Raw genomic sequence first — 17,724 nt, forward strand, 5'->3', positions numbered from 1 at the left:
GTACCCTCAGGAATTTGTTTATGATCTTTAAGTCCAAGATTGGTCTGAAGGTTCCCTCTTTTTTGGGAACCACAAATAGATTTGAGTAAAATCCTTGTCCCTGTTCCGATCGCGGAACTGAGTGGATCACTCCCATGATTAAGAGGTCTTGTACACATTGTAGAAATGCCTCTCTCTTTACTAGGTTTGTTGATAACCTCGATAGATGGAACCTCCCTTGTGGAGGAGAGGTTTTGAAATCCAGAAGATATCCCTGAGATATAACCTTCAACGTCCAGGGATCCTGCACATCTCTTGCCCAAGCCTGGGCGAAGAGAGAAAGTCTGCCCCCCCACTAAATCCGTCTCCGGATAGGGGGCCCTGTCTTCATGCTGTCTTAGGGGCGGGAGTAGGCTTTCTGGCCTGCTTGCCCTTGTTCCATGACTGGTTGCCTTTCCAACCCTGTCTGTAACGAGCAGTAGTTCCTTCCTGTTTTGGAGCGGAGGAAGTTGATGCTGCTCCTGCCTTGAAGTTACGAAAGGCACGAAAATTAGACTGTTTGGCCTTTGGTTTGGACCTGTCCTGAGGAAGGGCGTGGCCCTTACCTCCCGTAATGTCAGCAATAATTTCCTTCAAGCCGTGCCCGAATAAGGTCTGCCCTTTGAAAGGAATGTTAAGTAGCTTAGACTTGGAAGTTACATCCGCTGACCAGGATTTAAGCCAGAGCGCTCTGCGCGCCTGTATGGCGAATCCGGAATTTTTAGCCGTAGGTTTGGTTAGATGTACTACGGCATCTGAAACAAACGCTTTAGCTTGCTTAAGGGTTCTAACTTTGCTCAAAGCCTCATCCAATGGCGCTGTGCGAATCGCCTCTTCCAGAGACTCAAACCAGAATGCCGCTGCAGCCGTGACAGGCGCAATGCATGCAAGAGGCTGCAATATAAAACCCTGTTGAACAAACATTTTCTTAAGATAACCCTCTAATTTTTTATCCATTGGATCTGAGAAAGCACAGCTATCCTCCACCGGGATAGTGGTACGCTTAGCTAAAGTAGAAACTGCTCCCTCCACCTTAGGGACCGTCTGCCATAAGTCTCGTGTGGTGGCGTCTATAGGAAACATTTTTCTAAATATCGGGGGAGGGGAAAAAGGCACACCGCGTCTATCCCACTCCTTACTAATAATTTCTGTAAGTCTTTTTGGTATAGGAAAGACGTCAGTACACACCGGTACCGCATAGTATCTATCCAACCTACACATCTTCTCTGGAATTGCCACCGTGTCGCAATCATTCAGAGCCGCTAATACCTCCCCTAGTAACACACGGAGGTTCTCAAGCTTAAATTTAAAATTTGAACTTTCTGAATCCGGTCTCCCCGGATCAGAACCGTCACCGACAGAATGAAGCTCACCGTCCTCATGTTCTGCAAATTGTGACGCAGTATCAGACATGGCTCTCGTGTCATCAGCGCGCTCTGTCCTTAACCCAGAGCTATCGCGCTTGCCCCTTAATTCGGGCATATTATATAATACTTCTTTCATAACATTAGCCATATCATGTAAAGTGATTTGTAAGGGCCTAGATGTACTTGGCGTCTCAATCCTACGCATCTCCCGAGCGGGAGACGCAGGTACTGACACGTGAGGAGAGTTAGGTGGCATAACTTCCCCCTTGTTGTCTGGTGATAGTTTCTCTATCGGTACAGATTGACTTTTATTCAAAGCAATATCAATACAATTGGTACACATCGTTCTATTGGGCTCCACATTGGCTTTTGAACATGAACAAACAGTTTCCTCTGAATCAGACATGTTTAAACAGACTTAGCAATGAAACTAGCAAGCTTGGAAATCACTTTCAATAAGTTTACAAGCAATATAAAAAACGCTGCAGCGCTTCAAAAATACAGATATAATTAAACAATTCTTGACAAGAAGTGTATTAGCAGAGGATTGCACCCATTAGCAAAAGGATGATTAACCCCTCAATACCCAAAACGGATATCAATTAAGATTTAACGCTTTTAATCACAGTCAAGCACACTGTCACAGATCTGCTGTGACTGATTACCTCCCTCAAAAATGAATTTTGCAGACCCCTGAGCTCTCTAGAGACGTCCTGGATCAAGGAGGAAGAAGCAGGAAGACTGCTAGAATTTTAACTGCGCAACAAGGCGCTAAAACAAGGTCCCTCCCACTCCTTTTACAACAGTGGGAGCCCTGATATAACGGTTTCCATGCAGAAAATATATGTTAGCCATGTGGAAAAAAATCATGCCCAAAGAGATTTATCACCAAAGTACCTCACAAAAACGAATAACATGCCAGTAAACGTTTTATTAAAAAACAACATTTTCCAATGTCATGCAAAGTTATCACTAAGCCTGCTACCAGTCGCTACCACTGCAGATAAGGCTTAAGTATTATTTCAGTTTTAACAGTATTTTCTCAGTCAAATTCTAGTCCCTAGAAAATAACTCGACTGCGCATACATTTATCAGCCTGATACCAGTTGCCACTACTGCATTTAAGGCTGTACTACATCATACGGTAACAGCAGTATTTTCTTAGTCAATTCCATTCCCAGAAAATAATGTACTGCACATACCTCATTTGCGGAGGACCCCGCATGCTATTCCCAGTTTCTGAAGTTACCCCACTCCTCAGAATGTTGAGAACAGCCAGTGGATCTTAGTTACGCCTGCTAAGATCATAGAAAAAAACGCAGGCAGTTTCTTCTTCCAAATACTGCCTGATATAGAAAAACAGCACACTCCGGTGCCATTTAAAATAACAAACTTTTGATTGAAGAATAATTAAGTAAAAACTCCAGCTCCTCTCGCGACCTCCTTCTTTGTTGAGGGTTGCAAGAGAATGACTGGATATGACATGTGAGGGGAGGAGCTATATAGCAGCTCTGCTTGGGTGATCCTCTTGCAACTTCCTGTTGGGAAGGAGAATATATCCCATAAGTAATGGATGACCCGTGGACTGAACACACTTAACAAGAGAAATGTGTCTATATGAATCTTTATTTTAATCAAGGATTATCATATTTGTAGCCAACAACAAAAACATAATTTATGCTTACCTGATAAATTCCTTTCTTCTGTAGTGTGATCAGTCCACGGGTCATCATTACTTCTGGGATATTAACTCCTCCCCAACAGGAAGTGCAAGAGGATTCACCCAGCAGAGCTGCATATAGCTCCTCCCCTCTACGTCACTCCCAGTCATTCGACCAAGGACCAACGAGAAAGGAAAAGCCAAGGGTGAAGTGGTGACTGGAGTATAAATTAAAAAATATTACCTGCCTTAAAACAGGGCGGGCCGTGGACTGATCACACTACAGAAGAAAGGAATTTATCAGGTAAGCATAAATTATGTTTTCTTCTGTTAAGTGTGATCAGTCCACGGGTCATCATTACTTCTGGGATACCTATACCAAAGCAAAAGTACACGGATGACGGGAGGGATAGGCAGGCTCTTTATACAGAAGGAACCACTGCCTGAAGAACCTTTCTCCCAAAAATAGCCTCCGATGAAGCAAAAGTGTCAAATTTGGAAAATTTGGAAAAAGTATGAAGCGAAGACCAAGTTGCAGCCTTGCAAATCTGTTCAACAGAGGCCTCATTCTTAAAGGCCCAAGTAGAAGCCACAGCTCTAGTGGAATGAGCTGTAATCCTTTCAGGAGGCTGCTGTCCAGCAGTTTCATAAGCTAAACGAATTATGCTACGAAGCCAAAAAGAAAGAGAGGTAGCAGAAGCTTTTTGACCTCTCCTCTCTGCCCAGAGTAAACGACAAACAGAGAAGACGTTTGTCGAAATTCCTTAGTTGCCTGTAAGTAAAATTTTAGAGCACGGACTACATCCAGGTTGTGCAGTAGACGTTCCTTCTTCGAAGAAGGATTTGGGCATAAAGAAGGAACAACAATCTCTTGATTGATATTCCTGTTAGTAACTACCTTAGGTAAGAACCCAGGTTTAGTACGCAGAACTACCTTATCCGAATGAAAAATCAAATAAGGAGAATCACAATGTAAGGCTGATAACTCAGAGACTCTTCGAGCCGAGGAAATAGCCATTAAAAATAGAACTTTCCAAGATAACAACTTTATATCAATGGAATGAAGGGGTTCAAATGGAACGCCCTGTAAAACATTAAGAACAAGGTTTAAACTCCATGGTGGAGCAACCGTTTTAAACACAGGCTTAATCCTGGCCAAAGCCTGACAAAAAGCCTGGACGTCAGGAATTTCTGACAGACGTTTGTGTAACAGAATGGACAGAGCTGAGATCTGTCCCTTTAATGAACTAGCGGATAAACCCTTTTCTAAACCTTCTTGTAGAAAAGACAATATCCTAGGAATCCTAACCTTACTCCAAGAGTAACCTTTGGATTCACACCAATATAGGTATTTACGCCATATCTTATGGTAAATCTTTCTGGTAACAGGTTTCCTAGCCTGTATTAAGGTATCAATAACTGACTCAGAAAACCCACGTCTTGATAAAATCAAGCGTTCAATTTCCAAGCAGTCAGCTTCAGAGAAGTTAGACTTTGATGTTTGAAGGGACCCTGAATCAGAAGGTCCTGTTTCAGAGGTAGAGACCAAGGTGGACAGGATGACATGTCCACCAGATCTGCATACCAAGTCCTGCGTGGCCACGCAGGTGCTATTAGAATCACTGATGCTCTCTCTTGTTTGATTCTGGCAATCAATCGAGGAAGCATCGGGAAGGGTGGAAACACGTAAGCCATCCTGAAGTCCCAAGGTGCTGTCAGGGCATCTATCAGGACTGCTTCTGGATCCCTGGATCTGGACCCGTAACGAGGAAGCTTGGCGTTCTGTCGAGACGCCATGAGATCTATCTCCGGTTTGCCCCAACGTCGAAGTATTTGGGCAAAGACCTCCGGATGAAGTTCCCACTCCCCTGGATGAAAAGTCTGACGACTTAAGAAATCCGCCTCCCAGTTCTCCACTCCCGGGATGTGGATTGCTGACAGGTGGCAAGAGTGAGACTCTGCCCAGCGAATTATCTTTGATACTTCCATCATAGCTAGGGAGCTTCGTGTCCCTCCCTGATGGTTGATGTAAGCTACAGTCGTGATGTTGTCCGACTGAAACCTGATGAAACCCCGCGTTGTCAACTGGGGCCAAGCCAGGAGGGCATTGAGAACTGCTCTCAATTCCAGAATGTTTATTGGCAGGAGACTCTCCTCCTGACTCCATTGTCCCTGAGCTTTCAGAGAATTCCAGACGGCACCCCAACCTAGAAGGCTGGCGTCTGTTGTTACAATTGTCCAGTCTGGTCTGCTGAATGGCATCCCCCTGGACAGATGTGGCCGAGAAAGCCACCAAAGAAGAGAATTTCTGGTCTCTTGATCCAGATTCAGAGAAGGGGATAAGTCTGAGTAATCCCCATTCCACTGACTTAGCATGCACAGTTGCAGTGGTCTGAGGTGTAGGCGAGCAAAGGGTACTATGTCCATTGCCGCTACCATTAAGCCAATTACCTCCATGCATTGAGCCACTGACGGGTGTTGAATGGAATGAAGGGTGCGGCAAGCACTTTGAAGTCTTGTTAACCTGTCCTCTGTCAGGTAAATCTTCATTTTTACAGAATCTATAAGAGTCCCCAGGAAGGGAACTCTTGTGAGTGGAACGAGTGAACTTTTCTTTTCGTTCACCTTCCATCCATGTGACCTTAGAAATGCCAGTACTAACTCTGTATGAGATTTGGCAGTTTGAAAGCTTGAAGCTTGTATCAGTATGTCGTCTAGGTACGGAGCTACTGAAATTCCTCGCGGTCTTAGTACCGCCAGAAGAGTGCCCAGAACCTTTGTGAAGATTCTTGGAGCCGTAGCCAATCCGAATGGAAGAGCTACAAATTGGTAATGCCTGTCTAGAAAGGCAAACCTTAGATACCGGTAATGATTTCTGTGAATCGGTATGTGAAGGTAAGCATCCTTTAAATCCACTGTGGTCATGTACTGACCCTCTTGGATCATGGGCAAAATTGTTCGAATAGTTTCCATCTTGAACGATGGAACTCTTAGAAATTTGTTTAGGATCTTTAAGTCCAGGATTGGTCTGAAAGTTCCCTCTTTTTTGGGAACCACAAACAGATTTGAGTAAAACCCCTGTCCCTGTTCCGATCGTGGAACTGGGTGGATTACTCCCATTAACAAGAGCTCTTGTACGCAGCGTAGAAACGCCTCTTTCTTTGTCTGGATTGTTGACAACCTTGACAGATGAAATCTCTCTCTTGGAGGAGAGGATTTGAAGTCCAGAAGGTATCCCTGAGATATTATTTCTAGCGCCCAGGGATCCTGGACATCTCTTGCCCAAGCCTGGGCGAAGAGAGAAAGCCTGCCCCCCACTAGATCCGATCCCGGATCGGGGGCCCTCAATTCATGACGTTTTAGGGGCAGCAGTAGGTTTCCTGGTCTGCTTGCCCTTGTTCCAGGACTGGTTAGGTTTCCAGCCTTGTCTGTAGCGAGCAACAGCTCCTTCCTGTTTTGGTGCAGAGGAAGTTGATGCTGCTCCTGCTTTGAAATTACGAAAGGAACGAAAATTAGACTGTCTAGTCTTAGTTTTGGCTTTGTCCTGAGGCAGGGCATGGCCTTTACCTCCTGTAATGTCAGCGATAATCTCTTTCAACCCGGGCCCGAATAAGGTCTGCCCTTTGAAAGGTATATTAAGCAATTTAGACTTAGAAGTAACATCAGCTGACCAGGATTTTAGCCACAGCGCCCTGCGTGCCTGAATGGCGAATCCTGAATTCTTCGCCGTAAGTTTAGTTAGATGTACTACGGCCTCCGAAATGAATGAATTAGCTAGTTTAAGGACTCTAAGCCTGTCCGTAATGTCGTCCAGAGTAGCTGAACTAATGTTCTCTTCCAGAGACTCAATCCAGAACGCCGCTGCAGCCGTGATCGGCGCAATGCATGCAAGGGGTTGCAATATAAAACCTTGTTGAACAAACATTTTCTTAAGGTAACCCTCTAATTTTTTATCCATTGGATCTGAAAAGGCACAGCTATCCTCCACCGGGATAGTGGTACGCTTAGCTAAAGTAGAAACTGCTCCCTCTACCTTAGGGACCGTTTGCCATAAGTCCCGTGTGGTGGCGTCTATTGGAAACATTTTTCTAAATATCGGAGGGGGTGAGAACGGCACACCGGGTCTATCCCACTCCTTAGAAACAATTTCAGTAATTCTCTTAGGTATAGGAAAAACCTCAGTACTCGTCGGTACCGCAAAATATTTATCCAACCTACACATTTTCTCTGGTATTGCAACTGTGTTACAATCATTCAGAGCCGCTAACACCTCCCCTAGTAATACACGGAGGTTTTCCAGTTTAAATTTAAAATTTGAAATATCTGAATCCAGTCTGTTTGGATCAGAACCGTCACCCACAGAATGAAGTTCTCCGTCCTCATGTTCTGCAACCTGTGACGCAGTATCTGACATGGCCCTAATATTATCAGCGCACTCTGTTCTCACCCCAGAGTGATCACGCTTACCCCTTAGTTCTGGTAATTTAGCCAAAACTTCAGTCATAACAGAAGCCATATCCTGTAATGTGATTTGTAATGGCCGGCCAGATGTACTCGGCGCTACAATATCACGCACCTCCCGAGCGGGAGATGCAGGTACTGGCACGTGAGGCGAGTTAGTCGGCATAACTCTCCCCTCGTTGTTTGGTGAAATTTGTTCAATTTGTACAGATTGACTTTTATTTAAAATAGCATCAATACAGTTAGTACATAAATTTCTATTGGGCTCCACTTTGGCATTGCAACAAATGACACAGATATCATCCTCTGAATCAGACATGTTTAACACACTAGCAAATAAACTTGCAACTTGGAATACAATTCAATTAAAAACGTACTGTGCCTTTAAGAAGCACAGAAAATCTATGACAGTTGAAAATTAATAAATTGAAACAGTTATAGCCTCAATCCTTGTAAACAACACAACTTTAGCAAAGGTTTAATCCCATTAACAAAGATAACAATTTCTGAAAGCAGGAAACAAATTACAGAATAAAAGTTTTTATTTCAGTCAAACTATAATTCTCACAGCTCTGCTGAGAGAAATTACCTCCCTCAAAATAAGTTTGAAGACCCCTGAGTTCTGTAGAGATGAACCGGATCATGCAGGAAATACAATGAGCTGCTGACTGAAATAACTGATGCATAGAAAAAGGCGCCAAAACCGCCCCTCCCCCTCACACACAGCAGTGAGGGAGAACAGAAACTGACAGAAAAAAACAGATTTAAGCAACTGCCAAGTGGAAAAATGGTGCCCAAACATTTATTCACTCAGTACCTCAGCAAATGAAAACGATTTTACATTCCAGCAAAAACGTTAAACATAATTTCTAGTTATTAAACAGCTTTATGTACTTCTTACAGTGTAATTCTCTGAAGTGTAAAGTATACATACATGACATTATATCGGTATGGCAGGATTTTCTCATCAATTCCATTGTCAGAAAATAAAAGCTGCTACATACCTCTATGCAGATTCATCTGCCCGCTGTCCCCTGATCTGAAGATTACCTCTCCTCAGATGGCCGAGAAACAGCAATATGATCTCAACTACTCCGGCTAAAATCATAGCAAAAACTCTGGTAGATTCTTCTTCAAACTCTGCCAGAGAGGTAATAACACACTCCGGTGCTATTTTAAAATAACAAACTTTTGATTGAAGATATAAAACCAAGTATAATCACCATAGCCCTCTCACACCTCCTATCTAGTCGTTGGGTGCAAGAGAATGACTGGGAGTGACGTAGAGGGGAGGAGCTATATGCAGCTCTGCTGGGTGAATCCTCTTGCACTTCCTGTTGGGGAGGAGTTAATATCCCAGAAGTAATGATGACCCGTGGACTGATCACACTTAACAGAAGAAAAGGGATCTAGGAGGAGGATTAACTACATAAGTGCTGCTGTCCTTCATTACCTAGAAGGCAAAGGCACTTACCTTAGATCCTTGCATAAAAGATGCTGATCCTCAAGGTGTGGCAGGCACTACGCTCCCTGTCATGGACCTGTAGGAAAAGAAAGAACAGAGTAACCAACTCTGTCTTTCCACAAAGGGGTAGCAAAGTGTTAAAAGTAAAGCAAGGACTGCCTCGCCACCTTTTAACTGCTAAAAGCCACCACCTACTCTTACTCAAGAGATTCACGTGGACACAGCTAGACCCCAATCCTTACTTGCAGGGAAAAGTACCCATAAAAGGATTAAATTCTTCAGACACTAACTTCGCACAACTTCCATTGACAGAGGAAAAGAGAAGGACTGGGGGTTATGGGTTAGGCAGTTACACTTAACAGCTTTACTGGGGTGCTATTTGCCTTCTCCTGCTGGCCAGGAGTTGAATATCCCACTATTAATTGAAATTACATTGTGGACTCTCCATGTCATAGGAAAGAAAAGTTTAGAGTGAATGGTTATGTTGTATCACACTAATATACACAAATAATAAAAAAAAACTTAGTAATTCTCTTGTGCTAATTTTAATGTAGGGGTAGGCACTCTGTTGCTCATCTTGCAACTCCTTTTTTTAGTGACACCTGAAATTTAGGTCTAGGAGCTTCTATTACATATTTAAAAGGGACAGTAAAAAGGTCAAAATTAAACTTATATGACTCAGCGAGGGCATGATAATTTAAATAACTTTCCAATTTACTTCTATTCTCTAATTTGCGTCTCCTGGTATTTTGTTCAATGCATACCTATGTAGTATCAGGAGCAGAAATGCATTACTGGGAAAGTAGCTGCACATATGCGTTATGTGTTCAACTAGCACCCAGTAGTGTATTGTTGCCTCTTCAACAAACGATTCAAGCGAATGAAGGAAACTTGACAAACTTATGCTCTGAAAATCATGAAACAAAAAAACAAAACAAAAAAAAACAAACATAATTTATGTAAGAACTTACCTGATAAATTCATTTCTTTCATATTGGCAAGAGTCCATGAGCTAGTGACATATGGGATATACAATCCTACCAGGAGGGGCAAAGTTTCCCAAACCTCAAAATGCCTATAAATACACCCCTCACCACACCCACAATTCAGTTTAACGAATAGCCAAGCAGTGGGGTGATAAAGAAAGGAGTAGAAAGCATCAACAAAAGGAAATTTGGAAATAATTGTGCTTTATATAAAAAAATCATAACCACCATAAAAAGGGTGGGTCTCATGGACTCTTGCCAATATGAAAGAAATGAATTTATCAGGTAAGTTCTTACATAAATTAGGTTCTCTTTCATGTAATTGGCAAGAGTCCATGAGCTAGTGACATATGGGATATCAATACCCAAGATGTGGAGTCTTCCACTGAAGAGTCACTAGAGAGGGAGGGAATAAAATAAAAACAGCCATATTCCGCTGAAAAAAATAATCCACAACCCAAAAAATAAGTTTTCACTTTGAAAGAAAAAAACTTAAATCAAAAGCAGAAGAATCAAACTGAAACAGCTGCCTGAAGAACTTTTCTACCAAAAACTGCTTCCGAAGAAGCAAATACATCAAAATGGTAGAATTTAGTAAACGTATGCAAAGAGGACCAAGTCGCTGCTTTGCAAATCTGATCAACTGAAGCTTCATTCTTAAAAGCCCATGAAGTGGAGACTGATCTAGTAGAATGAGCTGTAATTCTCTGAGGCGGGGTTTGACCCGATTCCAAATAAACTTGATGAATCAAAAGTTTCAACTAAGAAGCCAAGGAAATAGCAGAAGCTTTCTGACCTTTCCTAGGACCAGAAAATAAAACAAATAAACTGGAAGTCTTCCTGAAATTTTTAGTAGCTTCCACATAACATTTCAAAGCTCTTACCACATCCAAAGAATGTAAGGATCTCTCCAAAGAATTCTTAGGATTAGGACACAAGGAAGGAACAACAATTTCTCTATTAATGTTGTTAGAATTCACAACCTTAGGTAAAAATTGAAAAGAAGTCCGCAAAACTGCCTTATCCTGATGAAAAATCAGAAAAGGAGCAGATAGCTCAGAAACTCTTCTAGCAGAAGAAATAGCCAAAAGGAACAACACTTTCCAGGAAAGTAGTTTAATGTCCAAAGAATGCATAGGCTCAAATGGAGGAGCCTGTAAAGCCTTCAGAACCAAATTAAGACTCCAAGGAGGAGAAATTGATTTAATGACAGGCTTAATACTAACTAAAGCCTGTACAAAACAGTGAATATCAGGAAGAATAGCAATCTTTCTGTGAAATAAAACAGAAAGAGCGGAGATTTGTCCTTTCAAGGAACTTGCAGACAAACCCTTATTCAAACCATCCTGAAGAAACTGTAAAATTCTAGGAATTCTAAAAGAATGCCAGGAGAATTTATGAGAAGAACACCACGAAATGTAAGTCTTCCAAACTCTATAATAAATCTTTCTAGAAACAGATTTACAAGCTTGTAACATAGTATTAATCACTGAGTCAGAGAAACCTCTATGACTTAGAACTAAGCGTTCAATTTCCACACCTTCAAACTTAATGATTTGAGATCCTGATAGAAAAACGAACCTTGAGATAGTAGGTCTGGCCGTAACGGAAGTGACCAAGGCGGGCAACTGGACATCCGAACCAGATCCGCATACCAAAACCTGTGTGGCCATGCTGGAGCCACCAGCAACACAAAAGACTGTTCCATGATGATTTTGGAGATCACTCTTGGAAGGAGAACTAGAGGCGGGAAGATGTAAGCAGGTTGATAACACCAAGGAAGTGTCAGCGCATCCACTGCTTCCGCCTGAACATCCCTGGACAGGTATCTGGGAAGTTTCTTGTTTAGATGAGAGGCCATGAGATCTATCTCTGGAAGCCCCCACATCGGAACAATCTGAGAAAACACATCTGGATGGAGAGACCACTCCCCTGGATGTAAAGTCTGGCGGCTGAGATCATCCGCCTCCCAATTGTCTACACCTGGGATATGCACCACAGATATTAGACAGGAGCTGGATTCTGCCCAGGCAAGTATCCGAGATACTTCTTTCATAGCTTGGGGACTGTGAGTCCCACCCTGATGATTGACATAAGCCACAGTTGTGATATTGTCTCTCTGAAAACAAATGAACGGTTCTCTCTTTAGTAGAGGCCAGAACTGAATAGCCCTGAGAATTGCACGGAGTTCTAAAATATTTATTGGTAATCTCACCTCTTGAGATTTCCAAACCCCTTGTGCTGTCAGAGATCCCCAAACAGCTCCCCAACCTGAAAAACTTGCATCTGTTGTGATCACAGTCCAGGTTGGGCGAACAAAAGAAGCCCCTTGAATTAAACGATGGTGATCTATCCACCATGTCAGAGAGTGTCGTACATTAGGATTCAAGGATATTAATTGTGATATCTTTGTATAATCCCTGCACCATTGATTCAGCATACAAAGCTGTAGAGGTCTCATGTGAAAACGAGCAAAGGGGATCGCGTCCGATGCTGCAGTCATGAGACCTAAAACTTCCATGCACATAGCCACTGAAAGGAATGACTGAGACTGAAGGTGCCGGCAGGCTGCAACCAACTTTAAACGTCTCTTGTCTGTTAGAGACAGAGTCATGGACACTGAATCTATCTGGAAGCCTAAAAAGGTGACCCTTGTTTGAGGAATCAAGAAACTTTTTGGTAAATTGATCCTCCAACCATGTTTCCGAAGAAACAACACTAGTTGATTTGTGTGAGATTCTGCAGTATGTAAAGACTGAGCTAGTACCAAGATATCGTCCAAATAAGTAAACACCGCAATACCCTGTTCTCGGATTACAGATAGTAGGGCACCCAGAACCTTTGAAAATATTCTTGGAGCTGTTGCTAGGCCAAATGGAAGAGCAACAAATTGGTAGTGCTTGTCTAGAAAAGAGAATCTCAAACTGAAAGTGTTCTGGATGAATTGGAATATGAAGGTATGCATCCTGCAAGTCTATTGTGGACATATAATGTCCTTGCTGAACAAAAGGCAGAATAGTCCTTATAGTCACCATCTTGAAAGTTGGTACTCTTACATAACGATTCAAAATTTTCAGATCCAGAACTGGTCTGAACAAATTTTCTCTTTGGTACAATGAATAGGTTTGAATAAAACCCCAAACCTTGTTCCTGAAGAGGAACTGGCATGATTACCCCTGAAGACTCCAGGTCTGAAACACACTTCAGAAAAGCCTGAGCTTTTACTGGATTTACAGGGATGCGTGAGAGAAAAAATTCTTCACACAGGAGGTCTTACTTTGAATCCTATTCGATACCCTTGAGGGACAATGCTCTGAATCCAATGATTTTGGACAGATTTTATCCAACAATCCTTGAAAAACCTTAATCTGCCCCCTACCAGCTGAGCTGGAATGAGGGCCGCACCTTCATGCGGACTTAGGGGCAGACTTTGGTTTCCTAAATGGCTTGGATTTATTCCAATTTGAGGAAGGCTTCCAACTGGAAGGAGATTCCTTTGGAGGAGGATTGAGTTTTTGTTCCTTATTCTGACGAAAGGAACGAAAACGGTGAGAAGCCTTAGATTTGCCCTTAGGTTTTTTTTTATCCTGAGGCAAAAAAACTCCTTTTCCTCCAGTGATAGTTGAAATAATAGAATCCAACTGAGAACCAAATAAATTATTACCTTGGAAAGAAAGAGATAGTAATCTAGATTTAGATGTCATATCAGCATTCCAAGATTTAAGCCATAAAGCTCTTCTAGCTAATACAGCTAAAGACATGGATCTAACATCAATTTTGATTATATCAAAAATTGCATCACAAATAAAATGATTAGCATGTTGCAGTAAGCGAACAATGCTAGATATGTCAAAATCCAATTCATGGTGCGCTAAAGTTTCCAACCAGAAAGTTGATGCAGCCGCAACATCACCCAAAGAAATAGCAGGTCTGAGAAGATGACCTGAATATAAATAGGCCTTCCTTAGATAAGATTCAAGTTTCCTATCTAAAGGATCCCTAAAGGAAGTGCTATCTTCCATAGGAATAGTGGTACGTTTAGCAAGAGTAGAAATAGCCCCATCAACTTTGGGGACCTTTTCCCAAAACTCTATAGATTTTGCTGGTAAAGGATACAATCTCTTAAACCTTGAAGAAGGAATAAAAGGAAGTACCTGGCTTATTCCATTCCCTAGAAATCATATCAGAAATAGCCTCAGGAATGGGAAAAACACCTGGGGAAACCACAGGAGGTTTAAAAACAGTATTTAAACGTTTATTAGACTGAACGTCAATAGGACTGGTTACCTCAATATCCAAAGTAATTAACACTTCTTTTAATAAAGAACGCATATACCCTATTTTAAATAAATAGATTTGTCAGTGTCAATATCTGAGGAAGGATCTTCTGTTTCAGATAGATCCTCATCAGAAGAGGATGAATTATTATGTTGTTGGTCATTTGAAATTTCATCAGCTAAATGAGAAGTTTTAAAAGACCTTTTACGTTTATTAGAAGGTGGAAATGCAGACAAAGCCTTCATAAAAGAATCAGAAACAAATTCTTTAAAATTTACAGGTATATCATGCACATTAGAAATTGAAGGAACTGCAACTGGCAATGTACTATTACTGATAGAAACACTATCTGCATGTAAAAGTTTATCATGACAACTATTACAAATGACATTCGGTGGAATAATTTCTACAATTTTACAACAAATGCACTTAGCTTTTGTAGAACCCATGTCAGGCAGCAATGTTCCAGCAGAAACTTCAGAGGCAGGATCAGATTGGGACATCTTGCTCAATGTAAGAGAAAAAACAACATATAAAGCAAAATTATCTTTTTCCTTAAATGACAGTTTCAGGAATGGGAAAAAATGCAAAAGCATAGGCCTCTTGATAGAAAAGAAAGCAGGAGGCAAACAACAACAATGGGGTATTGAAAAAAATGAAGAAAAATTGGCGCCAAGCATGACGCACAACGTAACGTAAACTTTTTTGGCGCCAAAAATGACCGGAAATGACACACTTGCGTCACTAATAACGCTGCCGTGTGAAAGGTCTTGACGTCACGTATGACGCCGGAAATGACGAAGTGGCGTCAAAAACGTAATTTCCAGTGCCAAAAATGACGTAATAAAGTCTAACATTTGACACACCCGCGGGCCTAATACCCGCAAATGCAAAAAGTAGTCAAATTGAAAAAGACTAAACCCCAGGTAAGAAATAAATTTCTTAAAGTGTTTATATTCCCAAATATGAAACTGACAGTCTGCAGAAGGAAATACATGAACCTGACTCATGGCAAATATAAGTACAATACATATATTTAGAACTTTATATAAATGCATAAAGTGCCAAAGCATAGCTGAGAGTGTCTTAAGTAAATGAAAACATACTTACCAAAAGACACCCATCCACATATAGCAGATAGCCAAACCAGTACTAAAACAGTTCTTAGTAGAGGTAATGGTAAATTTGAGAGTATATCGTCGATCTGAAAAGGGAGGTAGGAGATTAATCTCTACGACAGATAACAGAGAACCCATGAAAAAGACCCCTGTTAGAGAAATCATTGTATTCAATAGGTGATACTCCCTTCACGTCCCTCTGACATTCGCTGTACTCTGAGAGGAATCGGGCTTCAACAATGCTGAGAAGCGCATATCAACTTAGAAATCTTAGCACAAACTTACTTCACCACCTCCATAGGAGGCAAAGTTTGTAAAACTAAATTGTGGGTGTAGTGAGGGGTGTATTTATAGGCATTTTGAGGTTTGGGAAACTTTGCCCCCCCTGGTAGGATTGTATATCCCATATGTCACTAGCTCATGGACTCTTGCCAATTACATGAAAGAAAACTTTCATTCCTCTTTAAAAACATGTATATACAAACATATACAGATATTATATGAACAGTAAAACCTGATAAGCATGGGAAGAAGTACCCCTAACTTATACCGGTCAGTTGTCCCTGAATATCTGGTGCCCTAATTGCCCACCACTTACCAGCTGCTGCCATGAAAGTTTTGTTCAAGCGGGAAGTGAGAAGTGGCTCCTTCAGATTCCTCAAAAAGTCTTTGAGGAATCCACAAACAGCATGGATGTCGTCAACTTTACTAAGCAACGGCACACTCTTTCCACGCAGGAATTTTTCTTTAAGGTCTTTCACTGTACGATCACAGCCTGAAATTCTATACAAGCCAGTCTGGGAAGAGAACGTGAAATATGCAATTTTCAGTGTGTGCTTAAAGCAATTCTCACACATTCTACATCGCTTAAATAATTAAGTCTTACCTCATGTAGCCCTCTTTGCTCAATTTCACTAACACAGTGAACCACAATAGAAGGAATCATTGGGGAAGTTAAAGGAACAAAGTCAGCAATTGAGCCCTAAGGAAGTGAGAAAAAAAAAATGACATTATAGCAATTTGAAAATTTGTTTTGGTTCAGCAATTTTCTAGCATTGTCTCTAATGAAAGCTTTTTACACTGAGAGAAAACATGAACATGTAGAGCATATGGACATATTCTCTGCTCACTTGACCTAAAGGGTCACGTCTGTTCATACAGCCTGCAGTAGACAATCATCACTTTTTAAATTGTGCGCTGGCTTTGCACATGGGGATATGCCCCACTTCAATACTATACACAAAATTTATGCTAACTTGATAAATTATTTTCCTTTGGAATGTTGATGGTCCACAGTCCTCCATAACATATGAGATAAATTTCCCACCACCAAGAGGTGGTCAAGAACCCATATAAGAGCTTAAAATCCCTTCCACCTCTCTGTTTAACATATAGCAGAGTATAGAATAGGAAACATAGGTAGGAAAGACAAAGCAGGGTCTGTAGAGGTGTCATAAGAACTGCGCCCAAAAATGTAAGCGGGCGGGGCATGTGGACCATCATTTTGAAAGAAAAGAATTTATCAGAAAAGCATAAACTGTTTTCTTTCATAAAATGGTTCAGTCCTCTATAACATATTCTAACTAAAGCCTGACAAAACGTCTGAACGTCTGGAACATCCGCCAGACACTTGTGCAAAAGAATAGACAGCAGAAATCTGTCCCTTTAAGGAACTAGCTGACAATCCCTTCTCCAATCCTTCTTGGAGAAAAGACAATATCCTGGGAATCCTGACTTTACTCCATGAGTAACCCTTGGATTCACACCAATGAAGATATTTACACCATATCTTATGATAGATTTTCCTGGTGACAGGCTTTCGAGCCTGAATTAAGGTATCAATGACCGACTCGGAAATACCACGCTTTGATAAAATCAAGCGTTCAATCTCCAAGCAGTCAGACGCAGAGAAAACAGAATTTATGCTTACCTGATCAATTACTTTCTCCAACGGTGTGTCCGGTCCACGGCGTCATCCATAACTTATGGGAATATTCTCTTCCCCAACAGGAAATGGCAAAGAGCACAGCAAAAGCTGTCCATATAGTCCCTCCTAGGCTCCGCCCACCCCAGTCATTCGACCGACAGACAGGAGAAAAAAAAACAGGAGAAACTATAGGGTGCCGTGGTGACTGTAGTTAAAGAAAGAAATTCATCAAACTTGATTAAAAAAACAGGGCGGGCCGTGGACCGGACACACCGTTGGAGAATGTAATTTATCAGGTAAGCATAAATTCTGTTTTCTCCAACATTGGTGTGTCCGGTCCACGGCGTCATCCATAACTTGTGGGAACCAATACCAAAGCTTTAGGACACGGATGAAGGGAGGGAGCCAATCAGGTTGCCTAAACGGAAGGCACCACGGCTTGCA

General features: G+C 41.6%; 1 protein-coding gene across 1 annotated transcript in view; it reads right to left on the reverse strand.

Moving 5' to 3' along the window:
* Window positions 1-17,724, reverse strand: part of RACGAP1 (Rac GTPase activating protein 1) — a 145,043-nt gene that overhangs the window by 54,422 nt on the left and 72,897 nt on the right. The window contains exons 9-10 of the mRNA XM_053705552.1: window positions 16,240-16,335; window positions 15,952-16,150 (exon numbers count right to left, since the gene is read on the reverse strand). Coding sequence (XP_053561527.1) covers window positions 15,952-16,150; window positions 16,240-16,335 — 295 coding nt within the window. The remainder of the gene's footprint in view (window positions 1-15,951; window positions 16,151-16,239; window positions 16,336-17,724) is intronic.

Source organism: Bombina bombina, chromosome 3, assembly GCF_027579735.1.
Source record: "Bombina bombina isolate aBomBom1 chromosome 3, aBomBom1.pri, whole genome shotgun sequence".
Lineage (NCBI taxonomy): Eukaryota > Metazoa > Chordata > Amphibia > Anura > Bombinatoridae > Bombina > Bombina bombina.